The sequence below is a fragment of the Dermacentor andersoni genome, chromosome 5 (genome assembly GCF_023375885.2).
Source record: "Dermacentor andersoni chromosome 5, qqDerAnde1_hic_scaffold, whole genome shotgun sequence".
Classification (NCBI taxonomy): Eukaryota; Metazoa; Arthropoda; class Arachnida; order Ixodida; family Ixodidae; genus Dermacentor; species Dermacentor andersoni.
This window is the reverse complement of record NC_092818.1, coordinates 48718678-48740318: the sequence shown is the minus strand read 5'-3', so window position 1 is coordinate 48740318 and position 21641 is coordinate 48718678. Positions and strand designations below refer to the sequence as shown.

Genomic DNA, 21641 nt, shown 5'->3' with positions numbered 1-21641 from the left:
ACCGGGATCAGGCCACACTCCAGGCCTGTTTATGCAATTTTATCAACACGCGGATTTGTTTTTTATCCGGTGGAAAATTGCGCGGCACCGGGATTCGAACCACGGACCTCTTGCACGCGAGGCGGGCGTTCTACCTCTACGCCACCGCTGCACTCTCGACGTCACACAGCATGAACTCCCTCAGCAGGCAGTTTCTAACCGAATATTTTAAATGTGTGGCCCCTGGGCAAATCAACGAGATCAGGATCAACGTTCGCAAGAACATCCTGACTTTAGATGTGAAAAATTCCGCAATACTTGAGAAGGTAAAGACTATTCCACAGTTAAGCGCAATGCCCATCCGCTCCTTTAGTACTTACGGGAAGGAGACAGCAACTGCAGTGATTTCCAACGTGGAGCTTGAAATCAAGCATGCGGACCTCAAGAGTCTTTTGTGGTCATCGGTGCGCATTCTTGAGATTCACCGCTTGCGGCACTCCCGATGTGTTAAGATTTGCTTCTTCGACATTATCAGCGTCTGTCAATGTAGGCTACGTGATACACCGAGTACGAACATTCGTTCCGAGGCCTCTTCAGTGCCGGAAATGTCACAAGATAGGACACGTGAGTGCTGTTTGTAGAGGCCAAGCCACCTGCTCGCGTTGCGGCGGAGAGCATGATACCACCGACTGTAAGGCGTCCTCATTAAATGTCCCAACTGTACTGGCTTTCACGAAGCGATTTCGAAGGAATGCCCGAAGATGGAACAAGAAGTTCGTATTCTTCGAAAAATGGCACGAGACCAATCTTCACGTAAAGAGGCTGCTCAGTCTGTTCGCCATAATGACCAACGATTGCGACAGAAGCATCACAAAACGATTTCAGGAGAACTACATAGCGTGGCACAGGCACCACGACCACCTCTGCGTGTGCGGGTATCGAGGACGGTAACGGCGCCTACTGATATTTCAAGGTCGACGAGACACGCAGCAAACGTTCACCTTCACCGGCTGATACAGACACAGAATGGCCATTGCTGCTCTCTAGGTCCACGGCCATGCCAGTGGGCCCTAGTGGTCCTCTGCGCCATGAAGCCAAGAATTATATGGCAAGTGAAACCGGTAACACTACGGGCTGTAGGAGTTCGAGGAGATCCCACCGCTGGCGCCAGTTGTAGGAGTTGAGGAGGACGTCAGGATGAAAAACTTTGGAGGTTTATTTACATTATTTACAGTGAGCGTCTATTAACAGTAGTAAAAGTCATTACGGGCCGGCAGCAACTCGGACGCTGCGGCCCGTCGCAAGAAGTTTGAGAGAGATGAATCAAGGGATGCTCTGGAATGCTCTGGAATGCTCTAGGAATCCTCTAGGAATGCTCTGGAATCCTCTTGCTGCTCCCGGTCTGCGTCTTTTAAGCCCTTCGGTGTCTAGGCTTAAAACGACGTTCGGCCAATGGGCGAGCCCGCTCAGATGACGCCAGCTTCGGCCAATGGTAGGCGCCCGTGCGGTGGTGTCACACCCGGCGGCTCCCTGCGGTCTTGCCTTGCTGACTTGCAATACGTCGTCACAACGAGAGAACGGGGACGACGCTTGGGCCCCAATTGTCCGAGGGCCCTCTACCAATTACCGAGGGCCTTCTACTCCCGGCGGTATGGCCTCGCTGGCTTGCAAATGCCCTCTTCAAAGGCGGCCGGGGCGACGCTGCCAGGCCTTCCCGGTACATCACAGCCGTCTTGCTTCGGGATTCACGTTACCTGGAACAGTGCCGGGCTTGACCCTTCGCTTTCTGGAAGACTCAAGCATTGAATAGCCCCACCGGCGGCGTACGAAGTGGGGGCCTTCAACTTGTTTGCACGTGCGCGCCTCTGGAATGTGGCATCCGTGCTTCTGCGCTTCTTAATTAGCTGTGGTGCGATTCGATGTGGTCTGGTGAAGTCGAAGGGGGCTCAGAAAAAGGTCCCGTATCTAACAGGGCAAGCAATGAGATGAACACAATGAGAAGCAGAGTGCACAGAAAATGCTGAAGCACCTGGTAGAGTCAATGCGCGTGATTCTCGCTGGTCTCGAGAATCCGGCCGCTAAAAGTGCCTTGCATGTTCTCGCCGTGCTGAAGCCGCTTATTGCAGATCTTTATATGCTATAAAGCTTTTGTTTGGGACTTGTGCTGTTCGCGCAGGGGAGGCCCACACACCAGCTTCGTCCTCGCGCCTTTATTTTTATGTTCCCTTGAATTGGTGACTATAGACTTGATACGGAACCTGACAGTAGTGGCTTCAGGGATGACATTTGTGAATGTTTATCATCAGAGTGTTGCACTTGCTTTCACCCTTGCACATACCTCTTTCTATGTCATCATCATCCCTGATCACGCCTTTATGTCCCTGTTCCCCATCTCCCTGTGCAGAGTAGCAGGCTAGAGCGCCTTAGCTCAGGCCAACCTCTCTGCCTTCTTTAAAATAAATTATCTATCTCCCTCTCTGCGTGCTTTCGTGCCCTTCTTCTTATTTAATTTTTTTCCTCGCCATATCTTGATGTTTATTTGCAAATGGCTTTGTTTTAGGTTAGCACTAAGTTTGTTGTACTGCAGAAAACCTTTTCTGGTTGTGTTCTTTCACTGTTACATGTAGTATCGGCTGACATTTGTACCCATCTTATTTATTTATTTACTTCAAAATACTGCAGGCCAATGCTTGGCAAAAGCAGGAGTGAAAACACACATTCTTATACACTGAAACGAATAGAAACGTGCAATTTTAACGGGCATTTTTTTTTTGTATCAAGTAACCACGGAAGCTTGATTTCGTGTAAAACCCATTTTAATGGCTGTAGGTGTCTTCTACGATTAGGATGTGCCGTTGCAGTGCTATAACGTCGTTGTTTGCTTTCTTCTTTGTTTTTCCACTTGTGTCCCTGTTTTAATTTTAATATGCATTATCTGGTTTAATAAGTGTACTGTATATACCACTGATCACTCCTATGTAATTCCCTAATGGATCTATGGGGAAATTGAATGAAAAAAGGCAGCCGCGCGACGACTCCTTCCAAATATTTTACTGAGCCAAACGCAAGCGCTTTCGGTTACTCTACGGCCACCCGCTCTCCTTCCTGGTACGTTCCCTCAAACTATCTGCTTTCTGTTCCGGGCACCTCCCTATTCGCAATTCTTTCAGCTACTACAGCAATCCTGGCGCTATCCCCATTCGAGAGTTCGCCGCAAGTAGCAGTAGGTGAGCCTTACGATGTTCTGTAAACATACTTTCCACTGAAGCATGGCCTACAGAAGTTTTGCAGGAGCGGCTTTGCCATCTGGCTTTTTCAGCTAGATAATCACTACTACGTCAACAACGTGATCTACCAACATTTGTTCTATCTCCACGCAATTCGCGAGCTGAAGCACGTTCGTCTCTCGAAGCTCCGATTTCTACCAGGCCCGGGCATCTACGAGAACCTGCATCAGGTGGTGATTTCACATTACGGCATCACAGTGGCTGCGCTTTGTTCACAACCCACGCTGCCGGTGCTGCCTGGAACATCTCTGTTGGATTATGTGAACCCGACACTACAATAACGACAGCATCTGCTTTGTAGCCCCTTTGACGAAAGTCCTGCCAAATTACGCACCAAATGAGAAGCAGCCGGACTAACCACGCCATCTCAAGACCAATGCTTTAGTGGTCGTCACAATACACCGCGCTACACAGCCATACCAGCACCTTAAATGGTGACGCAGGGTGAATCAGCAAGGGCTACAATGCAAGGAGACATTCGCAATTCTCCTCCACTGCCACAGTCGCACGTTGTTCGACGACACCGTCTGCGGCCTTGTTTCCTTCGCCCAACAACAAATTCTTCTAAGCTACGTTGTTCGCCTCAACGTCCTCAACTCTCGGCACGCGCTAAGAACCTGCAAATACACCTAATCATTAGTGTCCACTGCACCAACACGCACTTTTCCTCGACTTCTTAACGGTCACTACGAATTGCGACACATGATTATAGACTTGCGGTCACTCTTCTTTCTATGCGCACACCTTTTGCGCATATTTCAATCGCGCTAAGAGGGGTGCACTGCAGCGCCGCTACTATCATCCCCAGAGCTGGCGAAGCAAGCTGACATGCATGTAGCGCGAGAAAAGAACACACTAGTGCGCTCGACCTGAGCGGCCACGGTACCTGCCACTCCCGAGATGGCATGGCACTAGGGCTGGCTGGCCCAAATAAACCGTGGCCACAGCGGCTACCTCTTCATGCCGCCTCGCGCATTTTCTTGACCACTTTTTTTTTTTTTTACAGCGATGTTGTATATGGCTCAGGTTCGAGGTTTCGTGGCGTCTGCGAGCAGAATTTATCATCACCAGCAATGGCTCAAGCGTAATCTTCTTCGTTGGCACCCCTCGGCACAACCGTGCGAATGCGCTCGTGCCACTGCTCGCGCGTTAGTTCTCGCTGTCTTCTTCATCAGCTGGCTCCGTTGTGTAAAGAACAATAATAGTCACGAATGGCTCTTTCGAGTGCGGCTGACGTAACGGCTCTGTAGGTGAACGAGGTAACTGATCTCAGTTTCGTTCTGTCGGTGCAATGGCTAGGCCGCTCGTCGTCATGGCTGCAGAAAAGCATGCGTAGGAAGAGGAACTAAGGAACAGAGATGAAAGTGTGATATTCGGCAGCGTGCGGACGCTAATGCGGCTGCCGACGAGCGTGCCCGCCAGACGGCACGTTAGCGACTAGTGAGAACCGTCGAACGATGCCGTGAGTCAGAGAATGGCGCGAAGCGTCTTCGGCGTCAAGAGGTCAAAGTGGATGAGTTCAATTTTCCCCAGCCGGCTCCGTTGGACAAAAAAAAATCTTTGTGCCCTTCCACTCTGTGAAGAAGGATGATCAGTGAAGCTGTCTAATGTGGACCCCTTAATGGCTAACTGTACCTCCGCCGCGGCTCGGCTCGGGATTGAGCTATTTTCGGGATCGGCCCACGAATGGGGAGTGCTTAACGCCTGCTTCACCTCCACTTCGGATCGGCCCGGCATTGCACTAGCTTCGGGATCGGCCCACGAATGGGGAGTGCTTTACGCCTGCTTCACCTCCGCCGCGGGTCGGCCCGGCATTGCACTATCTTTGGTATCGGTCCATGTATGGGCAGTGCTTAACGCTTGCTTCGCCTCCGCCGCTGGTCGGCCCGGCATTGCACTTCCTTGGACGATAGAGGTATACAGCTTCGCTGTAAAACTATCATCACCAAAAATGTTTCGAGCGTCGTCGTCTTCTTCCACAGCTGGCTTCTTGGCGCTCCTCAGCGCAATAGCGCTCGTTCCAATGCTCACCCTTTCGTCTTCGTCTTATTCTATAGCTGGTTTCGTTGCAGCCCATCATTCCACCGTAAAAATTCACATCTCTTCTGTCGTCGTAATGAGGAGGCCGCGTTTACGGGGCTATGAGCCATTGCTTAAGGCGGTATGAGCAATTGGCTTAAGTGACGGACATATTTAATAACAAAGGTGACACGGAAATGTGTCCGCGTACCTATATCTTCACGATGACCGTAGATCAGGATAATAAATATGTTCGTGCCTTTGTTGAAAATGATGTGTCACCTCTGTCTAATGCGCTAAACAGCTTCGCTGGTCATCCACCTTCACAGAGTGTAATGGCTTCTGATTTTTTTTATTCTGCTCTTCTGCTCCTTCAATCTCGATGCCGCTCCCCCTTACTGCCTGCTGTTCCTCACTTTCTATTCGTTTCATGTGAACTTATTCGCTTCTAGAGCCAACAGACATTGTGCCCCTCCTGGTAACAGTTGCCAACTACCTCACTTTCTCTTTAGATGACTCTTTTGTATATGCGAACACAATAATAATAACAAGAATCAATCAATCAGTCAAATATTTATTATAGTGCTCAGAAACGGGTTTGGAGGCCTCGTACTCGTGCACTTAAAGAGTAATTCGCTAGAAAAATTGTACAAGGCAAGAGAAATGCAGTAGACAGAACATTGTGAGATAGAAAAGAAACAGGGAAACTGAAAACGAGGAGGCGTGCGTAAAAGCTGGTCAATCATAAAAACTCTCAAAAGTTGGCAGACCAGTTCTGGGCCGGCCGGCAAGCCAAAGATGCCGCCCGAGTCCAAGGACTTCGAGCCGCCACCTGAGGCCACCACAACGAAACTGCCGGACCATTCATTAATAAAGTTTCTTCTCTCTCTCTCTCTCTCTACGTATACACAAAATACAGGAAACGAACTCTGACATATGTGAATAAAAGCGCAATACGTGCGGCATGTTTTCAGTCGTCTAGCGAAAGGATAGTCTCTATTAGAACAATGCTTCAAAAGAAAAAAAAACGCGACCCGCTGATCGGTATACTTTTTTGCCGCGAACTAACCATAATATCAATAAATAAATAAATTGTAACTATTTACATTTAATCAAGCGTCGCGGCGTCTCACCTCGTCCAGTGGACGCTCGTGCAAGTCGTAGTAGTTAAGACGGGGCTCCGCGGTCAGCTTGAGTCCCGCCTGGTGGCAGAGCTCCTGCTGCAGCATCTGACAGCCCGCCTTGCCGTAGTTGAAGGCGCGACACGTGGGCACCTTGAGGCAGGCGGCGAAGCACCACGTCACACTCTCGATACCGTCAACGGTGTCTGCGCCCTGTAGCAAGGCACGGCCGCGCCGGTGCTCTGAGACGGCCCACCGCGCTGAAGGTACCACCGTGGTCACCGTCGCCTGCGGATATGTATTCGTAGCAGACGAATACACCATCGGCATTTAACTAAAAAGATCAGTGGAATCCACTTCACAGTGACTGTCGACAGTAACGTGTTAGCATCGAATTAATATAGCCAAACAACGTATTGCTCCCGTCGAAACAAGTTGTGTTTGAGGCCTGTACTACGACGGGAGTCCTCTTCTCGCTTACTCAAAGACTCTCGGCGCCATCTATCGGCACAGCCACAAGACATGCGCATAAGCTACAAAATGCATGGCGCGTTCGTGCGTGCGAACACTGCTAAACGCGACATGCTGCAACCGGCGCCACTCTCGCCCTTCTTTCTGGACACGCTGCGCCATCTAATAGCACTACCGCGAAGTCCACGCGTGGCCTCCGAGACGAGAAGCGTGGCGCGCTGATGTCTGGCGAACGCTGAGACGTGTTGCCTCGCTTTCCGCACACACAGTGGCACATAATCAGTGGCTCAAGTTGGCGAGAGCTTCATTGAAGAGTGGAACCTATGCAGTGCATTAAGGGCGACGCTCGCTAAAATGTTGGCTCGAAAGGCATCTGTCAAAAGTAGCACACACCTAGTGTATTTGCGGCGCAGCCTGCTAATGCGTCGGGTTGCTGCCCCTGCGGAAAACTTGTGACGTTGATTCGATTCCGCTCAGTATCGGAAAAATTTAAGGGATCTTTTGCGTCATTGTAGAGCAGCATATTCTCAGTGGCACACATACCTCGTTACCCAAGCTGCTGCCAAAGGCGTTAATTAAAGAGCGGCATACACCCGCTGGCAAATTCCCAGCAACCAGTTCATTGAAGAGCTCTACATGCCCAGTGTCACATACAGTGCGGAATCCCTAGTGACTCATGAAGGACTCAAACAGGCGCGTTCAAGATCGGCATATAGGTACATCCCTGTGACTTAAGTTTATCAGGCGGTTAGTTTTCAGTCCTGTTTCCTCTGCATAGCAGCCCGGTGTGCTGCCAATTCGACCACGAACTTACACAGACGCAGAGACACAGACAGTGAGACACAAGACACAGAGTCAGTGGCTGAAAAGTGCGTCAAGTACGCTAAAAATGCCAATCGCAATATTTTTTTATCGGGTGGTGGGCGGAGTCGAACCCACGTCATAAATATTCAGGCAATCTTATCTTAATAGATTTTTCACAAATTCGCCAGGCAGGGGCTTCGCTTTGACGGCGATAATGCCTGAAAGAGCATCTCTTCTGCATACAGGCTTCATACATGATGCGTTTTGGCGATTGCAACTAAGTGTGTCAACACATCGTGGCCATAGTAACCGCTGTAACGTTGGCATTTATCTTGAGATGGGGTGTTCCTGGATTTTCGTTAGCTATATCTTTCTTTGGTCTTTGCCGCCAGATTCCATTATTCCAGGTTCCCTCGTTAATTGTATTTGAGTGAAAAACAGTTTATTTTTACTGTTACGTGATGCGGATCGATGTACGAACCCGATCTCAAAAAGCTTATGTAGTGAGTATGAAAAAAAAGTGAAAGGCTCAAAGAGGGAGAAAATGGACTTGATGGCAGCAGCGGCAGGAAGACAAAAAAAGGGAAGAAACCAAGAAACAAAATACAAGGAACTTGGAGTCTGTTATGAGTTTGAAAGGTCATGATTTTGACTACAAATGGAAGCTTTACGAAAACAATTAAAAACAATTCTGGGCATTTATATGAAGGTCTTACTTCATAAAAGAAATACTTGTAGATATTTTTTTATTAACAAGTATGCGACGCACTGTGAAATATTCATTGAAAAATATAATTGATGAAAGGAATTAAATGAATGCGAGGGCTTCAGCCAACATGCACCCATTAGAAGTGACAGTTCGGCTACAAATTCAGGGCGCAGGACAGCGGTCACTTGGATCGGGCATATCATTTTTGCAGGCATGCCTTCTCAAACCACCACAGCACTTGAGTCACATATACAAGGTTTGTGCGAAAAGTTCATGCTGTGTAAGCGAAAAGTCACAGACCTTCGCCGCACACCGAGCACAGTCATAGCGTGGGCTGGCCAAGTGGCTCTACAGGAGCTCCATTTTCAGCAGCACACACTTCGCGGCGAATTCTCTTTGCGCCGTTTTCACGATACTGTCAGCTTGGCGTCGATGGCGAGCTACAGCTTGTGCTAATCTCTGCACAACGGTCTGCTGAGCCCGAAGTTGCATGGTTGCAGCCCCGCTCTTACCTCGACGATTCTCTTTTTCCGCAGCGGTTCGTACCTTGGGAGGAGGCGCCACAAACGGTACTGAAGTGTAAACACAGGTATCATGACAACGCGACCAGCATGTCACGTCCCTTGAATCGTGGCACGATACAATGCTGTTGATGACGATCATGATTCATTGATATCTCCTTTGATACGGGACGCCGACAAATAGTCACCACACTGCTTGAGTTAACCAAGTCCAGCTACATGCAACATGCAACATGCAACATGCAACTGCTACATGTCGGCATACCTGGTGAAATACAACGCAACTGCAATACAAAATCTGCAGGTACCGACGCCACGCGGCGCGCACGTCGCATCGCGTGGCAGGTGGCACGACTCGATGCTGATGATGCGGCTGGTGATGATGATTTATTGGGATCCACTGTAAAACAAGGCTTCAGCAAACAGTCACTAGTCTGCTTGATGTAATCAGGCATACAATACGTGTTTTTCATTCTAGCATTTTTGTATACATACCCTTAATTTCTTTTTATTGCGATAGCAATTATATAGACACTTCAGGTGCATTTATGCCGTCGCCGTCACCATGAGTGATAGCTTGTGAGGGTGAGCCGGCGAACGCGGTGAAATCTCGCGTGCGCGAGCGAGCAATGCGGCCCGGATGCGTGCCCTCTTCTGTGACGCGCAAGGCTGGGCGGTGGGGCAAGCGAGGAGGGGCGTTCTTCTCCGGCGGCTGCTACTGTGCCTCGATGTCCTCCTAGCAAGCCGCTCCGTACGAAGTGGACACAACCGCGGCGTCTACTACAGTGTTTCCCACGCGAATCGCGGATGCCATAGTAGCGCCTTTGGCACACGGCGTAGAGACGCGTTGCCGGCGCTCGTGTGTATTGAAAGCGGTCTGTGACGTGGCTGAAATGCGCGCCCGTGCGGGCCTCATCTTGAAAACAATCTGCGATGCTTGCAGAGTGCGCGTAGTGCCGGTAGCTTCGTACGCGCTGTGATGTCAACGTTTCGTACGCGTGTAAGCGACAGATGCACAGAGGTGAATTGGCTCGCGGCTGCTGCCGCGATTCGTAACTCCATCGTTTTCATAGAGAGGCTCGCTGTCATTGAGCGATGTGTGATCATGTTTACCTGAGCGCGCGTGACACCATGCTCGTTAATTTAGTTAAAGCACGTTAACGGGCTAGTTGGTTCGAATCCATGATAGAAGGTGTAAGCGCGACTGAACAAGGACGTAGAAAGAAGCCGACACACAGACAGTGCTGTCTCCGTGCGTTTGTTTCTTTCGACGTTCTCGTTGAGTCACGCTTACACATTCTATCACTGTTAATTTAATTAGTAAGCGAACGCTTACAAATTTATACGGCCGATAAAACTACTATCCTAATTTCGTACAGCTATCTACTAATTTGCCATCGCAATCGGTGCTTCGCCTTTCGGGCGCAATTGCGAATTTTTTTCTTCCTCAAGACAATCCATGCACTTGGCCAATCCCCCATAGTGAGTGAAAGCCACATACTTGTTGGTAAACAAAAACTCTCTCGTACCGCTACCTATGCAGCTGCCACATGGTATAATAATATGCAACTGCACCTCGAAGTGTGCGCGCGTTGGCGATACGCGGTGCGCGTCTCATTTTTCGTGACAAGTGGCACGATAAAATGCTAATGATGATGTTCGCCTATTGGCATCACCTTTGAAACGGGGCTGTGACAAACAGTCGCCAAGCCTCTTTGATTTAATCATGTATCCCATACACGTATTTATATGCGAAGCATTTCTTGTTTACCATTTCTTGTTTACCGGGTTGCAATGCGTCGGCGATAAGAAAAAGGCGATAAGTTACACTCGGCTTTGAGGGATGAAGCACTGATTTCATACGAATACGAAGCATGAATGAATCTAGCAGCACAATTTTCAGCGAATTCTAGGGTGATAGCTACTGCGAGTGGATTCCAGATGGGAGATGCCTACTCTAACTTAACCCTCACTAATGATATGTAAGCAAGTAGTTTTCCGTTTCTCGGAGCATTACGTAAATAACGTTTTAAGAAACCCAAAGTTCTGTTAGCTGTTGACGTGACCTTAGCAATGTGCGTGTTCGAAGACATATTGTTAGATAAGGTAACTCCAAGGTATATATGAATGGTTACTGATTCAACAGGGACGTTAGTTACGTTATAAGTGAAGTGAAGGGGTATTTGACGACGAATAAAAGAAATGAGCTTGCATTTAGTATGGTTTAAGGACATTAGCCAATCATCACACCATTGTACTATGTGGTCGAGATCTTGTTGTAGAATCATATGGTCAGATGGGCTAGTAACGGTTAGGTAAATAACACAGTGGTCAGCAGACATGCGGATATTAGAAGATACATGCAAAGGTAGGTCGTTAATGTATATTAGGGACAGAAGAGGGCCGAGGACAGAGCCTTGAGGCACTTCCGATGACACTGGAAGTGGGCTGGATAATCTGTTATTTGTAAGCACTACTTGTGAACGGTTACTTGTGAAATGGCAACGAGCGCCGCCGTACGGCGCTCGTTGCGAGCGACGCGGCGGCCCTATATAGTAAAGGAGGCATTCCCTGTTGTTGCTATGCGGACGCGCCTCGTTAGGCCTACGGAATCCGAAATCCCCGAACGATCTCAGATCTCAGATGCGTTCATACCTAACATTTTAGGTGAGTTTAGAGAAAGCGAATGCTCATTTATAAAGTTACTGGTGATCAACGCGAGTGAGAGCGAAGCCATCACGCAAATTCACGCACTATTTCTTAGCGTCCGTTAACATTACGAACATTAAACTCGTCGAATAATGTAGGTTATTATAGCGCACGTAAACTCCACAATCCCTATGAAGTTCGCAGCGTGCGTAGTTAGTTCGACGCTATTTCTTTGCGTGCGTAATATGTTTGCGTTTGGTTGTAAGCACCATTCCAAAATCGTCAACTGAGGTTAACGTGGCAAAATGTTTATGGACGGTCAGAAAAACGTTCGGAGCGCGCTTAAAGGGATACACAATAAAAGTCCAAGAATATTTAGAAAGTACCACAGCTGCATTCCTAAGATACGATTGCTCTTGTATACTGTAGTCATTATTTAGGCAATGTTTGAGCGCGTGCCTTTATTGTTGACGCTCTGTGAGCGGCCACTGGGTAACACGCAACACGCTTTCGACAGAAAATCGGCGGATCTGGTGTCCCATCTACCTTTAGTAACGACGGGGCGAACTTACCGACTGCGCGCTGCTATGTTTTCCCCGCATTTACGCGCGCACAATGCTATGTTCTAGTGCGAAGTGATAGCATGAGCGAAGATTATGACTTCGATCAGCGGCCTGCAGAACGACCACACATGATGCAGGCATATGCATACCACCAGTGCACGTCATCTAGCGACAATGAGGACGACCCGCCGCAGCAGTCCCCCTCCGCGGTGCCGAAGTAGCCTGGACCAGCAACGAAGAAGTTGATCAATAATCTAAACATAGAGGAACAAGGTTTTCATGCACAGCCTGCAGAACTGGCAGCTACGTGCAACACAAGTGGCGTGCTGGTAACATATACGTCAGGTCAGCAGATTCCTCCTGCGCTATAGCTAACATGCCCGCTCCCGCGTTTCCTCGGCGCAGTGGGGCGCTCCTTCTCTTGGCGGGAGCGAGATCGCGCCACCAGTAACATGTCGGCCATATCTCTTTTTTGTGTGTGGTTGTTGCTTCGTTCATTATCACTGCAGACAGTGCGAATGTCGATTTATTCGGGCCAAATTGGCCAAATATCTGGCTCAGAACGTCGTATGAATAGCAAATTACTGACAAAAGGCGCCTCTGCAAAAGCCTACAGCGCGAGCAAGCCAGTGGTTTAGGGCTATACTATTTCGTCACCCTACGCATTCGGCCCTCCGCACCATTTCGTAACCCTCCGCATTATTCCGGCCTCCGCATTCAGCGGCTTTGACACGGCTTCTCCTTACTTCCAAGCACAAAACCACGAGATGTAAGCAGTCGGCCCTCCACATTTCGTCACCCTCCGCATAATTTCTGCCCGCCGCATTCTGCGGCTTTGACGCGGCTGCTCCTTATTTCCAAGCACAAAACCACGAGATCAAAGGCGAGGTTCTTGAACAGCTCACACGAGGAAGCGGTACCGAATTGCACGGGCGAACAACGAAGCAAACGCGTAGCGGAAAACGTCAAACTCGCCCTTTCGCGCGCTCAGTGACGGCGATCGCTCGCAATGGGAGGAAAGCAGTGAGGCAGGTAAGTGTGACGCGATATCCGGTTTTGCCGAAGCCTCCAGAGGAGGCCGTTACATGCGGCGATTTGAGAAATATTCATTACCATAAATACTTACCGCTCATTTATGCTAAGAAAGAGTGTTGTTTTGGCCAGTGTTCGTGATATAGCTATGATTCGATACAGGCATCCCGGCGACATTTTTTATAAATTCTGTATCCCTTTAATCATCGCTTTAAGAATGAAACACAATAGCATTCAAAGATCCTATACTGTTTCTCACGCTTCCCGGCAACTGCAGCTTATGTAACTGTAATGTTAACCGGGAAACGCTGGCGGCGAACGCTAGGCATGAAGTCAAGCTTTTTGGTAGAAACGTGGCCTCTCGTGTGGGCTGTATGCGGGGAGTCGAGCGCCATCTGGATGGTGTTGCAAGGAATACCATGGGCCGCGCCGCTCTATGAATGGTAGAAACGCTTGAAAAGCGATTTGTGTTTGAGTTTCCGCGTAACAGAATTATGTTACGGTATATTAGTTGACGTCACTGACGCGGTTGAATTCATCAACCACCTCGCCTCATTCCTGCCAAAGGGATTTAAGGCAGAACCTGCTCATTATTAGAGAGAGTCCCCACCACCCGCCCCGTCGGTCTATTGTGCTATTCGGCGCCGCTACTTGTATGCTATTACCTGCTAGATGTATGCTAAATGTACATATTTTATAAAGCTTTTCGTCTCCTCTTCGTCTGTTCCAAGAGTGCGTCTCTTGTCTTCGATTCCGAGTCGCAATAGCAAGTCAAACTTTGCAGCTCACTAGGGCACACATCTTCACTCCCCACTCAATATTCTGCAGCACGAATGGAGCACTCTGCGTTAGAGAAAACCCAGTTGCCTTTCGACAACTGATAGCACAGAAGCAGGGAAGAAGAGGTATGGTTTCATATTAGTGCGCGTTTGCTGAGGCAACATCCGGCTTGCCGCCGGAAGTGCCATCTCGTTTCTCTATAGCAAACTGCTTCGCGAAAAGGGTCAATAGGTTGCATGTTCTTCGTACTTTGCAATTATTCTGATGCATTTTACATTGAGAAATTCAATTAGTTCAGTAACGCCTTTGTGCCACGCGGAGGTCCTGCGTGGTTCCGAATGGTTTTTCGCTAACAAGACGCTCGGGACCAGCGCCGGACGCCGACACCGTGTTGCTTTCATAGCGTTGTCGAACATGGCCGCACCGATGGCTCCCACTTCAGCCTGAATTCTCGTCATGTTCCCATTCGCGTTCATCGGCAGTAACTTCAGGAATGAGCATTGGCTTTTTCGAAGCTCATCTGAAACATTATTTATGAGCGCATAGCGCGTCCAATTTCTAAGATCCTTCGGCGATTCCGGCTCCCGTAGGCCTAACGAGACGCGTGTGCATTGAAAAATAGTATGATTGCTAATGGATTGTATTGATTTGGATACGTTTGGCACGAGGCACAAGATGGCGCTCTGTTTTTTAGGACCTTCCTTCCGTTTGTCCTTCCCACACGGTAAACTAAATATTGAGCGTCCGTCCACTCTGTGAATAAAGATGACCAGCCAGGCTGTGAGTGTGGACCGCTTATTGGCGAACTGAACCTCCACCGGCCTGCTATTGCGCTATCTTCGGGATCTGTCCACGTATGAGGAGTGCCTAATGTATGCTTCACCTCTGGCGCGGGTTGGTCTGGCATTGCGCTATTTACGGGATGGGCCTACGTATGAAAAATTGTAAGTTTATATCCAGGGTGATGAGACCCGCCAGAACCTAGGCATAAACAGCTTCGCTGTAGAAGTCTTGAAGGGACACGCACAGTAACGTCCCGCAAATTTGCTTACGTGTAACGTACGTAAGGTGACCAACACTATTTTAAAGCTGTCAGTTCGCATACGAAGAGCTCTTCTTCCTAGGCCACCTGAACAGTACGCCTGGAGTCCATCCCGCAGCCCACCGACAAGAAGTCCGAAGTCGAGTTCAAGTAGAAAGCGCCTCGTGTTTACCTAAGCGAGGCCAAACAAAAGGCGTTTATAAAAGGATCATAGGCTTGCGCTAGCTGTTCGCTATCGAAAGCAGACCCCAATGATTATACGACCAAAAAAAAGATCCTTATCATATTTGGGCTCCGGCAAAATTTCCTCCTTACCTATATGGCCGGCCCTTTAAAGTCGTAAGTGACCACCACGGATTGTGTCGGCTATCAAATGTACACAACCCTTCAAGGCACCTAGCACGTTGGAACATCAGACTGCAAAAATTTGACACAACCATGATTTACAAGTCTGGACAGAAGCATTCTGATGCCGACTGCCCGTATCGCGCCCCCATAGATCCTACCGTCCCTAAGTCGCCCAAGACGTGGGCATTTTCTTAGGGTCGATAAGCGCAGGCTTCTCCTAGCAGCAGCAATCCGAATTGAAGCAATGAAGTCTTTTAAGTACATGAAAGGCCAAACCGACTTTGCCCCGATGGCATTTAGGCTTCGTTGGCCTTGTGAAACGTTGTCCTTATGAAGAAAAACATCACCCCATTCTGCGCCAACTGGCTTCTTGTTTTTCACGCATGTTCTCGGGGATACAGCTAAAGCATTACTGGCGACGCCTCAGTGCCGATGTGGCCCACTACGCCAACAGCTGCCGAGATTGTCAGCAGCACAAGCCACCATTGACAAAGTCAGCTTCATTGCTCCAGCCCTTTGAACATCCTGTCAGACCGTTCAAGCTGATCGGGTCGATTTAGTATGGCCTTTTCCGTGGAGGTGATGGTAGGAGGGGGGGGGGGGGTGACGTCAACATCTGCGAATAAGTAGATTTGTCGTCTGAATATCTTGCCCATTAAGCAGAAACGAAAGCCCTGCGCAAAGATACTGCTGCCGCAGTGGCAAAGTTCTTTGTCGAAAACGTCCTCCTAGAACATGGTGCCCCAGTATTTCTTATCACCTAGTTAGTAACGGCTTTTATAGGAAAGCTAACCAACGCTTTCCTAAGTCACAACCAGACAAGTTACCGCCGCAGGGAAATTGCCTGCCACACACAGACAATCAGCCTGAATAGAACCGTCGCCCATATGTTGTCACTGTAGTTCATCTGCGTCGAACACAAGACGTGAGAAGCCATACTTTCGTACATAACCTCCGCTTACCACATGACAATATGGGAAACAACGTACACCCGTGAGCAAACGTATCTCGACGACCACAGGGTCGCCGAAAAAACTGGATTTCTTCACAATTAACAAGCATAAGCGGAAACTGGCGAGCGTAATAGAACATTTGTAATGCCAAGTTTGGACTACCGTCTCTGATTTTAAGTTGCATTCACAGACAGAACAGAAAATGAGTTTTATCGCGAAATCCCTGGTCTGTACGATCCTGCTCACGGCTGTACATGTCACCGTTCAAACTGCTTTACCGGAAGTGCGCGGCAACAACGCTTGGCCTCATATTACCGAACATCAATGACGAGGACGTTGCTGCCCATCTCGATATTGCTGCCCGTCTCCAATACACCAAAGAAACCCGACATCTCGTCCACCCGTGTATCAAGGACAAGCAAATTACTCACTGCCCTCGCTGCTATCTTCAACGACGCAATGTGCAGTTCTAGCGTGGTGATCGCGTTTGGGTTCGAACCCCGACACGTCAACAATGGCTGGCTGAAAAACTTTCTGCACCGCTTTTTCGAACCATACGATATGCGACGACGTTCTTGTGCCATGAATTATGAGGTGGTGCCCGATGCTTTTAAGCTATCACAGCCGCGCCATGCAAGACCTGGGGGTTATTCTGTAAGTGTCCACCTAGTGGACATGTTCATTTCGTCTGCTGCTGATGTACTGATTGGCTGAAGGCGCCTGTATCCTTCTGCTGCATGAATCAGCCCAGCCAATCAGAACTTTAGCAGCAGACGAAGTGGACACGTCCACTTGGTGCACACTTACAGAATAACCCCCTGATGTCTTACATGCAGGGTACTTTAAGCAATTCTAATCTCTCTGAAGAACTGGGAGAACTTTTACTTGCTTTCATTCAATGTAGTTCTTTTCCTCTGCTTTCTTTTTGCATCAGGACCATCGGGACGACCTTCTTAAAGAGGTAGACGTGGACATGCGTACTTGTATATACTTTTCCCGTGGCCACCTTTTCCCGGCTGACAAACGTGAACAGTTATCACTAAGCACAAGACGCGCCTTTCTGTGTCTCAACTTTCTTGAATATTTTCACTAATCATATCTGTTGTCTATATGTTCACCGAACCTTGTGTAATCTGATTGCATGCGTGATTCAAACAGTACTATACATTCTAGAACGCGCACAACGACCAACAATTGCGCTGGAACTTACGCCGAGTCATGTAACAATAGGAGATGTGTCTGACCCGTGGATCATATACCCCGATTGACGTATGTGCCCATGACTATCGGTCTGTCCATTTGTAACTTGGTGTTGAGGACACAGGTTCACCGGATAATGAGTTAGTTTAGTTACTCGCCCTTAGGCCATTGACAGATATATGTCAACAGGGAAGAAACACTTTCCTCAAAACTCCTAGTGTGCTAACACAGCAAAGAAAAAAAAGCAGTAGCTCGTCCGCAGTAGTTCAATCTATTGTACGCACAAACTTAACAAGCTTATGCTGCGACCTGTATGCCAGGAGCGGATTGGTGCCACCACCGTTAAAAAAGTTTTAGTGAGGTTTCACTTCGTCAACGCGGGTTACGTACAATCGTACAGGTACTTGTCCGGAGTTTTTAAGGTAAGCAGTCTTGCCAGGAACACACGCATTGTTGCAAGCCGCCAGCACCTGGAGTCTTCTACTGGAGTCTTCTGGGTACGTTTCGGCCTATTGCCGGTCTTTTCCAGCTTGTGCCCGGCGCTCACCGACGACTTTGCGGTCAGTCGACACACGCTTGGCCTGCCACTGCTTGCGTTGCTGCTTCATCCTTCTCGCTCCATATCTCCATCGCCAGACGAGCCCGGTGAATCCATAGCCCACATAAAGCTCGTAGCAACTGCCAGAACAGGTGAACCCAGCATGCCTCCGCCTACCCTCCTCCTCCGCGACGCTGCGCCTCCTTCCTACCCCCCTCCACCGCACGCTCCTCCGTACCTTCCCCGGTGCGCGCTCTTCTCCATCTCCAGGTGCTCTCCTCCTCCGGCATTCGCTCCCCTTTCCCAGCTTGGTGGCCTCCGACTTAGTCTCGCCGATTTCACAGACGGTGCATGCACGGTTGGGTGTAAAAACTAGGTCCAATGCAGCGGCCGCCATGATTAATTGGCGCCATCCATAACTCGTCGAAAGGCAAAAGCGGGCAACGAACGGGTTCACAACGCTTGCGTAACATAACGCAGATCTGCCACGGTAATTTCTAGGTCAGGTCGGTGAAACGAACGAGCGTTGTCTTTAAGGAATATTACGAATCCCTTTCAGTCCCTGAACGCGTGTCTGAATAAGCTGCTGTGGACAATGGGAATGAGTCAAGCAGCCGTCGACGAAACTTAAGCCGTGTGTTTAAGCTGGCCTGCCGTGCTCAAATTTTGAGCTCTGTTTGCCAGGGCGAAATGGGCGGGTGGGAATTTTTACAGACATGCTGTATATGGCTAGGGGGGGGGGGGGGAATAAACTAAGCCTAACTAAGCCGAGGGTGGAGCTCTGCAGAGCATCATGCAACCTCGACGAGAGGGTCGTGGTGTTAATGTGTGTGTATTGTGCTGGGCACTCCCACAGCATATGCGGAAGCGTAGCCGGGTGAGTGTCACAGCACCGGCAGTTGGGGCTAGTGTAGAGTGGGCAAGAGAGCAACGTAGGCAGCATGGTTCACGCTTGGCCCGTGTGCGCTTCGCAGGTTTTCCTGTCATCCGTCTTTATGCTGTGCCTGCCTCCTGCTCAGACGGCAATCACCGTTCCTACAACTCTGGAACGCCTGGATTACATCGTAGAATGCCACGCTTTTCCGGGTGTTATCTCGGATGTTTGTCCAGCACCACAGCTCGCTGTCTGCAGGGAATACTCATCGACACTGGCATCAGTTCCTGCGACTGCCTATATCTACTGGCGGAACGTTCGTCACTTCAGTGGGCAAGAGAGCAACGTAGGCAGCATGGTTCACGCTTGGCCCGTTTGCGCTTCGCAGGTTTTCCTGTTATCCGTCCTGATGCACCATGGTACAACCGCCATATAAAACGTTTTTCAAATAAGAAAAAACGCACATACCGCTCAGCAATACGGTCCCCAGATGACGACCGCTGGGCAGCCTACGAACAAGCTTCCGCCGTATACATAGCAGCCATAAAGAATGCTAAAGATACTTTTCTTAATGACACGTTACCGTCAATGCTCACATCCGATCCCAAAAAGTTCTGGCGGGTGTTTCATCCCAAAAGTGATAGCGCAATCAGCCTTGTTGATTCTGCAGGGAATGCTATACCTGATGCGCAATGTGCCCGTGTGTTAAATGAAGTCTTTGTCAGCAACTTCTCTACAACAACACAAACAATGCTACCTCATGTTAAGCCTTTAGGATTTATAGTAATGTCTCCCATTATAATTGACTACAATGGCGTGGTCAAAGCTATAAAAAATTTAAAAGCATCCTCCTCACCTGGGTACGATTCTATTAATCCTAGGTTTCTTATAAATACAGTCTGTTATTCATCAATTATATTAACAAAAATTTTTCAACAGTCTCTAGAGAACAGTTCCCACCCCACTGACTGGAAGATAGGGAGGGTGGTTCCGCTTCACAAGTCTGGCAATAAACACTCGCCTCTAAATTATCGCCCCATTTCGCTAACTAGCATTCCGTGTAAAATTTTCGAGCATATTCTATTTTCAAATCTTGTTTCTTTTCTTGAATCGAATTCATTTTTTTCGCCTTCACAACATGGTTTCCGCAAGACATTCTCGTGTGATACTCAACTCGTATGTTTCACTCACCGTCTTCATGCCATCCTCGATCGTTCTTCTTTAGCTGACTGTATATTTTTAGATTTTTCAAAAGCCTTCGATAAAGTATGCCATAATCTCCTTTTATATAAGTTGCAGTTACTAAATTTGGATTCCAAACTGCTTGCATGGCTCGAATGTTTCTTACTAAATCGTTCCCAGTTTGTCTCTACTAATAACACTGACTCTCCTCCGAGTCCTGTTTCCTCAGGAGTACCACAAGGATCGGTGCTTGGCCCTCTCCTCTTTCTAATCTACATTAACGACTTACCTTCCTGCGTCTCTTCCCATATCAACTTGTTTGCAGATGACTGTGTAATATTTCGAGAAATAACTAGTCCTAACGATACTACTATTCTACAGTCTGATCTTGATTCTTTGTCCGCTTGGTGTAAGACTTTGTGCATGGAATTAAACACTAAAAAATGCAAAGTCATGCGTGTAACTAGATCTACTAATGCAAATGTTTCATATCATCTTGATAACTTTCCTTTAGAAGTAGTATCGTCATATAGATATCTTCGCGTCACTATATCCTCAAAACTAACCTGGAATGATCACATTGAATCCATAATCGCCAGCGCCAACAAAACACTTGCATATCTTCGCCGGAATTTCTCACGCCGCCTCTGTTTGGGACCCTTTCCATGACAATCTAATCTACTCACTCGAAATGGTTCAAAATAACTCTGCACGTTTTATTATGTCTAATTATGCTCGAACCGCAAGTGTGACTAATATGAAATCGAGCCTTGAACTACCATCACTAGCATCTCGCCGTAAGTTTTATCGCTTGTGTCTTTTTCACCGCATATTTCAGCATCGTTCTCTACACGATGATTTCATCTTTCCTCCCCAGTACGTATCACCACGCATTGACCACCGACATAAAGTAGCCGTTCCTTTTTGCAGGACTTCTACTTTTCAGTATTCATTTTTTCCCAGGACTTGTGAAGAGTGGAACCACCTACCTACCACTACTGCAGAAATTACAGACCATCAACATTTCAAAAATGCTTTAACAGTAACTAATTAGTTCTTTACCTCATGTTATTTCTCGTTTTTTCTCTTGTTTGCTTGTGCTTGCCTGTATCATCTACTCATTTTACATTGTTTTGTAGTTTGGTGATTTGTATTGACTTGATTTGTTAATTAGAGTATTTGTATTTGCATTGGTACATTATATAACTCCATGTATAAGTATCTTTTCACAGAAATGTTTTTTTTTGCCACTCCCCTCTGTAATGCTTCGGCCCTGAGGGTACAATAAATGAAATGAAATGAAATGAAATGAAACGTCTGGGAATTAAGGTGGAGGTGGGCGGGTGAAGGGTACGTGTTTGTTTGTAGCAGACGCAGGGTGGTAGCCTGAGCACGGCTGAACTTGGGATGAGGTGGGGGAAGGTTCGGCGACTGAGATAAAAGGCCTTAACGAGATCGTTATAAGTGGTCAGGTTGTCGCTGGTGTCCAACTCGTCTCCAGTGGCTCCAGAGCGGTTGACTAGGCCTCGCGCAATGGATTGGATGACCTCGTTGAGATTAGAGATATGT

At 48.3% G+C, this 21641-nt stretch overlaps 1 protein-coding gene across 1 annotated transcript in view; it reads right to left on the bottom strand.

Annotated features, from left to right (window-relative positions):
- Positions 1–6800, bottom strand: part of LOC126530313 (uncharacterized) — a 40080-nt gene extending 33280 nt beyond the window's left edge. Inside the window, exon 1 of the mRNA XM_050177633.3 lies at positions 6419–6800. Coding sequence (XP_050033590.3) covers positions 6419–6736 — 318 coding nt within the window. The 5' untranslated portion in view covers positions 6737–6800. The remainder of the gene's footprint in view (positions 1–6418) is intronic.
- Between the last annotated feature and the right edge of the window lie 14841 nt (positions 6801–21641).